This window comes from Phaenicophaeus curvirostris, chromosome 2, assembly GCF_032191515.1.
Source record: "Phaenicophaeus curvirostris isolate KB17595 chromosome 2, BPBGC_Pcur_1.0, whole genome shotgun sequence".
Lineage (NCBI taxonomy): Eukaryota > Metazoa > Chordata > Aves > Cuculiformes > Cuculidae > Phaenicophaeus > Phaenicophaeus curvirostris.
This window is the reverse complement of record NC_091393.1, coordinates 26,605,454-26,612,751: the sequence shown is the minus strand read 5'-3', so window position 1 is coordinate 26,612,751 and position 7,298 is coordinate 26,605,454. Positions and strand designations below refer to the sequence as shown.

The window sequence follows — 7,298 nt, the reverse complement described above, 5'->3', positions numbered from 1 at the left end:
GACTCGATGGTCCAATGGGTCTTTTCCAACCTGCTGACTCTATGATTCTATGAAATTAGCAGGAGATTGGACTATTGTGAAGCTCACAATAACATTAAAAGGAGCCCTTGGGAATTAACAGAATATGCAAAAGGCTTCTGCGAAAATTTACAGACACGCATGTGAGCGGGAGGCCTGTTCGGTCCCGGCGCTGTCTCCCCGCCCAGGGTTGATGGAGATCACCGCCTCGTGTCGCCCAGGCCTGATGAAGGATGCTTCTCCTTTCTAAAGTTCCAAAACCAGTCTCAGAGGGTTTATTTGCGGGCTTTTTCGGCCCCGCAGCCTTTGCTCTCCCTCCTTTCCCCGCTGCATGCGGCGCTGCGAGCCTCGGGAGGAGGAGCAGAGCCGCCCCCGGTGCCCAACCCGCCCGGCGGGGAAATCTCGCGAGCGGCCGCCATCTCGGGGCTCGGCGGGCATGGAGGAGCCGCTCGGCACCCCGCCGGGGCTCGCTGCCGTGCTGGCGGTGAGGAGGGGCCTGGGCAGGGCTGGATACATCCCCCGGGGCTGGAGCTGCTCTCTGCATCCCCCCCGGGGCTGGGGGTGCTCTCTGCATCCCCCCCCAAGACAGGGGCTGCTCTCTGCATCCTCCCCCTGGGCAGGGGCTGCTCCCTGCATCCCCCCACCAGGGCAGGGGGTGCTCTCTGCATCCCCCCCGAGGCAGGAGATGTTCTCTGCATCCTCCCCCCAGGGCAAGAGCTGCTCTCTGCATCCCCCCCAGAGCCGGGGGTGCTCTCTGCATCCTCCCCCCAGGGCTGGAGCTGCTCTCTGCATCCTCCCCCCAGGGCTGGGGCTGCTCTCTGCATCCTCCCCCGGGGCTGGGGTTGCTCTCTGCATCCCGCCCCAGAGCCGGGGGTGCTCTCTGCATCCTCCCCCAGGGCAGAGGCTGCTCTCTGCATCCCCCCCAGGGCAGGGGCTGGCTGCATGCCACGGGGCAGGGGATGCTTTCTGCATCCACCCCCCTTCCCCAGGGCAGGGGCTGCTCTCTGCATCCACCCCCCTTCCCCAGGGCAGGGGCTGCTCTCTGCATCCACCCCCCTTCCCCAGGGCAGGGGTTGCTCTCTGCATCCCACCACCCCCACCCCCTCAGGGCAGGGGATGCTCTTGGGCATCAGGAACAATACTTCACCAAAAGTGTTATCCGTCCCTGGCAGAGGCTGCCCAGGGAGGTGGTTGAGTCCCCATCCCTGGAGGTGTTTAAAAGAGGGGTAGGCAAAGTGCTCAGGGATATGATTTAGTAGTGGACGGGAACGGTTGGACTCAATGATCTCAAAGGTCTTTTTCCAACCTAGTGGTTCTGTGTTCTTTGTGTTCTCCCAACGCAGGGATTCTCACTCCATTCCCAGCCTGGTTGGTGAGATCGTGGCTGAAATGGGTTGTTGGGTGCAGGAGAAGGGAAGCTGCTCACTCTAGCTGCCTGGTGACACTCTCTGTGATAGCCTGATCTTTCATTTTGCTTGCAGAAGACGGACTGGTCTGAGCCGTGGCTGGTGGGGCTGGGGGTTTTCCATCTCCTCTGCTTCGTCCTGACGTGCATCTCTTTCCAGCACTACCGGGTGCAAATAGGGCACTTCTTCTGCATGGGTGAGTTATGTGATCAAGCTTCAGTGAGCTGGCATGCGGACGCTAAAGAGCTATACAAAAAGTAGTCACTAATACAGAAAAGTGGAATATTTTTATTTAAGTTTAAGTAGAGCTAAGTTTTTATGCAAGTAACTGTATTTTTTGAAAGTTAGACAGAATGTTCCTGCAGTAGCATGCGTTTTCATAACGTATTTTTCAAATTGTTTTTCCAGACACTATTATCTTTTGTGTTCAGTATGATCTATGCCAGACAGGTGTGTCTTTTTCTCTCATCGGCTGTTTGCAGTCTTTCCCCATCTCAAATGCAAGGTCAGACAGAGCTGGAGCCAGCTCCAAATTAGCAAGAGATTGGACTGTTGTGAAGTTCGTAGTAACATTAAAATTAGTCTTTGGAAAATAACATTTTTGGGAAAATATATACACATGCACGTAAGTGGGAAATACGTTGTGTCCCTGGCTCTTGTCTCGCTGCCCAGAATTGATGGAGACCACTCCCTTGTGTTGCTCAGGCCTGCATTAAAAGGATGCTTGCTTTCTGAAACCCCAAAGTGAGCTTTGGAGGGTTTATTTGCTGGCATTTTTGGTATTAAGGGCACGTTATCATCTCCTACTTAGAGTAACCTCCAGCCATGTCATCAGAGTGACACAGATCACTCGGGGCCAGAGTCTAAACAATATTTTACTAAAGAAAAAAAAAGATACATGCCCTGAAACACTGGATGCAAACAATCAATGACCCATATGCGATAGAGCACCGACAAGAAACCGCAAAGGCTGATATTACCACAATCTGTGAATTAGATAACACTGATAACACTGCGTAACAATTTGTTTAACAGCACCAAAATGCATAAGGAGAGCATGATGTTGCCAGAGTCAAAACTAAGCACCAAAACTGCCTGCTGAAGCCGCACTTGTTACATGGAAAAAGAAAAAAAGGAAAAGAGTGCACAGTGCATGATTTTATACTTTGCGACCAATAAAAGTGCATGCAAAGTAGTGTTTCTTGTAATAATACCTGTGTCTATACGTGATCAACTGTTACAGAAGCTGGCCTTGCAGAACTTGGAGACTACCTACAGAAAAGCTGGAGAGGGGCACTTTATCAGGGAGTGAAGTGATAGGGTGAGGGGTAACAGTTTTAAGCTGAAAGAGAGGAGATTCACTACAAGGGTAGTGAGGTGCTGGAACAGGCTGCCCAGGGAAGCTGTGATTGCCCCAACCCTGGAGGGGTTCAGGGCCAGGTTGGATGGGGCTTGGGCAGCCTGATCCAGTGGGAGATGTCCCTGCCTATGGCAGGGGTGGAACTAGACACTCTTTAAGGTCCCTACTAACCCAAACCATTCTGTGATCCCATGATAAATATTTATTAGTTTAGTTTCCAAGAGTATATGAATTGTGATTTAAAACTCTGGCCTTAGTGAGGGATATATAAGGTTTCTGCCATGGTAGATGCTGCATGTATTGCAGCTTCCAAAGAAATTGTAGCTGTGCTGGAGAAGCAGCAAAGAAATCAGCTGAGAGCCAGCGGTTGCTTTCTGCTCTGCCTTATTCCCACGTGGCAGTTCAGTGAACACCATCAGCTTTCAGCTGAATTCATTTCTGGAGCAGGTTTACTGTGTGCCTCATCGACAGCTGTAATAATAATGCACAAGGAGGAGCAAGACTGGTTTGGAACATTGTAGTAACAGCTTGTGTACTAATTAATATTATGTTAGTGTACTAATTAATGTTAAATATATCAGTGTGACACCATAGCATCTAAAATGATAACTTAATTCCATACCAGATTTGAGGAGGGCTGGCATAACTCAGAAGTAGTCACCAAGAAGCATGTTGGAAAAAATACAGATTTTTTTTTATTACTATTCATTGAATGCTGAGCTCCTTCTGTAAGCTCAAATGAGTAGAATTTTAGGTATGTTTGTTCATAATATACTGAGTATGTTTTGTGATCACTTTGTACTACTAAGTCACTAGATGGGCTGTTTAAATCAGAGTTAGGTTTGTGCAGTTAAATGTGTAATCTTCTGAGGATCAAAAAATTCTGGTGTCTGGTAGGTACTGATGTCAAAACTGATGGCAGTTTATTTTTAAAGACATACTTAACCTAGTATATTTCTTCTCTTGTGCAGTGGGCTTAGTGTACTGCGCTGAATATATAAATGAGTTAGCAGCCATGAATTGGAGGTAAATGTTTTCACTTTCATTTTCATTCATTTAAATGTGTTCTTCTAAAAATATTTTTTTCATGTCATTCATAGAAAACATTAATTTAAAGAGTATTGCTCATGCCTTATCAGTAGAATGAAATAGCAGAGGGTCTACTGCATTAATAGAAAACTTTTATATAAAATCATGTGGTACGACATAGTTATCCTTTACCTGATAAGAAAAGATAATTTTTAAATAACTAGCATGTATCTTAAAATCTATGTTTACATGGGTGGTTGTAAACTAACTAGTCAGAGTACTAAGATAAAAGCAGAGTGTGATGCTTAAGGGGAAAAAGATGTAAGCTTTGATTTTGTTGTTGTTTTGGTTTGATTTTCTTGGGTTTACATGGGTAGCTATTCATGTTTAATAAGCTGAAGATACGCGCTGCTTCCCAAAAATCATTACTATTTTATATACTTACTCATATGCATAAAAAGCAGTAACATTTGTCTGTTTTACAAAGCCCGTGTACCAGGATTAAGCTGATGAGTTATTTTCATAAGCACCGAACTAGCCTTTTCCTGATGTAACCAGAAGTTGTGTTTAACACTACTTTATGCAGGCAGCTAAGTTTTGATTCTTTATGTTTCACTTTAGTCGTACACAACCTAAATTATAGTTTTGCTATATATTATTTCAGTTATCATTTCTAATGTGAGTAAGCAAAATACCCAAAAAAGTAATTTCAGATACTTCACGTGATTTCTGAGGCACAAATGTATGTAGTTTTGTTGTCACATTAGTACGTTACTTAATCTGTGGTTGTTTTATTTAGATAAGACTTAAAAGAAAAGAAAAGCTGGTATTAAATACTTGTAGCTGATGAGATATTGGTTGTTTCTTTGTTCTTACCTAAGACCATAGAATAGAACCTATGTTTACTATACTAATTATACAGCCTATACTTGGTGATCCCAAGAATTAGGATGATCTGTACAATGTCTGTGTTGAATAGTTAGTGTGAAAGCCTAATGTTGTGTGAACTACACTGAATAAAGCTTCCTCTTTCATTTTTCTTTTTCTTTCAGGCTATTCTCAAAGTACCAATACTTTGATTCAAGAGGAATGTTTATTTCACTTGTATTTTCAGCACCACTGCTGGTGAATACTATTATAATTGTGGTATGTATGTGTTCATTTGTGTGGATGTTTTCAATAAATTGATAAGTAAATGTATGTGGATTGGTTACATTGAATAATGTACTTTTCAGGTCACCTGGGTTTACAGAACTTTGACTGTTATGACTGAACTGAAGACGCGACAGCAGAGAATGAAAGCAGAAAAAGAGAAAAAGAAGTGAAAGTGCCTAATACCTTTTTTTTTTTAATTGAAATAAGACTTGTCCAAGTTATCAATTCCTCCATGTGTTTATCCAGAAACAGCAATGGTTTTGTGTCTGAAGTCAAGAAGACTGCAACCTGTGATGGTGGATGATGAGGTGGACGCAGATATCGACAATGCACTTGAATTGACGGTGAAATTGGTCTTAGAAGGTTTTTAAGGTCTTTTTGCCCTTCAGTGTCAAACAACTAATAGTTTTCCATCACAACCAATGCTACAAGTATTAGTGAGAGACAGTCTTCCAGTCTTTTTCCCTTTCCCTCTGTATTTTGTAACTGTGTCTTATCTGTGTCTATCAACTATCCAGTCTTCAGCTGCTTCGGCCAATTGGAGCAGTGGTGTGAATTTCAGTTAGTGAGGGATTGTATTCAGAACACCTCAGGAATTTATGCTTCTATGAAGCATTTCACTTCTTTATAATCATGTTTCATACTTTCTGTGTGTATTGTGTGCCAGCAGCATTTTATAAATAAAATTATCCACTGTATCTTGAATGGGGTTGATTAGTGTTAATTTTTAATCAAATTTTTTTTTCTTTTTTTCTCATGAAAATTCTGAGTTTGGTAAAATACTGTCCTTAATTTGTGGAGGTAAATAAAATTATCTCTGACTTTTAAAAAAAATTATATTTCATTATTTTAATGCTGCTAGAAAAGTATTTTCTTAAAACTGGATGAAATTTTGATACTTTTTGCTTATTTGTAGAACAGAAAGTTGGGGAGAAACTTTATAATGTTCTATGCAATTTCATTCTTTTTTTAAATATATTTTTTAAATAAATAACAAAATGAGACATTAATTCTGGTAAAACATTAATAAGTTTTGTTCAGAGTAACTTGGTTTTATTGGAGTAAGGAAATCTGGGGTGAGGAATGAACACAGTGGAAGACCCCATTTGTATTTCGTAGAAGTTGCGTCTGGAAGCATTTAAACCTTTGTGTGAAGATCTAATCTTCTGTCTAGAATAGATGTTATTTAAGACACAGGAAAGGTGATTTACAGAACTGAATTTAGACTAATGTGAACAACAGTAGGGTCCAAAAATGCAGAACACTAAATTATTAAGCTTGCATGTACTTGTGATATTAACTTTAAATGCTTGAATAGTTTTGACAACAGTGGAAATACAGACCTGAGGTAGATAAGCAGCTTATAGAATCATAGAATCACCAGGTTAGAAGAGACCCACCGGATCATCGAGTCCAACCATTCCCATCAATCAGTAAACCATGTCCCTCAGCACCTCGTCCACCCGTCTCTTAAACCCCTCCAGGGAAGGTGACTGAACTCCCTCCCTGGGCAGCCTCTGCCAGTGCCCAATGACCCTTCCTGTGAAATTTTTTTTCCTAATGTTCAGCCTAAACCTCCCCTGGTGGAGCTTGAGGCCATTCCCTCATGTATTCTGTCGCAACTCTTGATGCAGTGTTGGGCAATGTCAACTGTGACTTCTCCATGAAAATATCTGCAGTGGTCTGCTGGAGACCATGCGCCTTTTGGGAACAGTCCCTGTTTTGGAGGAGTGAATAGAATCTATCCAAATGGATGCAAAATAGTCCCTGGCACTTGTCTTTTGGACCAAGGAACAGGCCTGTGAGATTTTGTAGATAGATGTCGTCCTCTCATGCTGGTTTAGAAAAGTTCAGCTTTTCTCTAACAGTTCACTGCGGAGAAGTATGTATTTTTTTCATACATGAACCTAAGCGTGATCACACACACATGCTCCTGACTTTCCTCCTGTGGAGTGTTCTGCAACGCTATCAATGCACAATCATTTTCATACCAAACACTTAAAGCTGTAGTACTTCATCCTACTGAGGTATCACCCCTGTTACCAATCGTGTTTGGCTTCACAGCAATTATGAACTTGATTCGCAGTAACGAGGTAACTTAGAGCACCTAACCAGCGAGCGTTCCAGTGGAAAACAACGTGCCTTAGTACACACAAGGCAAACTTTCCCCAAGTATTTCAACATATTTTCTTGTATGTGCAGTTAGAAGAAAATGAAAATTCCCTGTTCTGTAAATATGTGAAGCTGTTGAGATAAAGCAATTAGATCTGTCCTTTCTTGTGTAACGTAGACAAGATAACAAATTATTGCCTGTTTTTATGTGACTTGCT

The 7,298-nt window shown here is 42.8% G+C and overlaps 1 protein-coding gene across 2 annotated transcripts in view; it reads left to right on the top strand.

Moving 5' to 3' along the window:
* Positions 1-403: 403 nt before the first annotated feature.
* TMEM18 (transmembrane protein 18) overlaps positions 404-7,298 on the top strand; it is a 285,061-nt gene continuing 278,166 nt past the window's right edge. The window contains exons 1-5 of one of the 2 annotated variants that reach the window (XR_011336936.1): positions 404-502; positions 1,500-1,620; positions 3,756-3,810; positions 4,866-4,959; positions 5,049-5,450. Coding sequence is in view for 1 of the 2 variants with exons in the window: in XM_069851612.1 (XP_069707713.1) it covers positions 455-502; positions 1,500-1,620; positions 3,756-3,810; positions 4,866-4,959; positions 5,049-5,138 (408 nt within the window). In the remaining variant the exon portion in view is untranslated. Of the gene's footprint in view, positions 503-1,499; positions 1,621-3,755; positions 3,811-4,865; positions 4,960-5,048; positions 5,674-7,298 lie in introns of those variants that run through there. The other variant, XM_069851612.1, reaches the window with a different exon arrangement.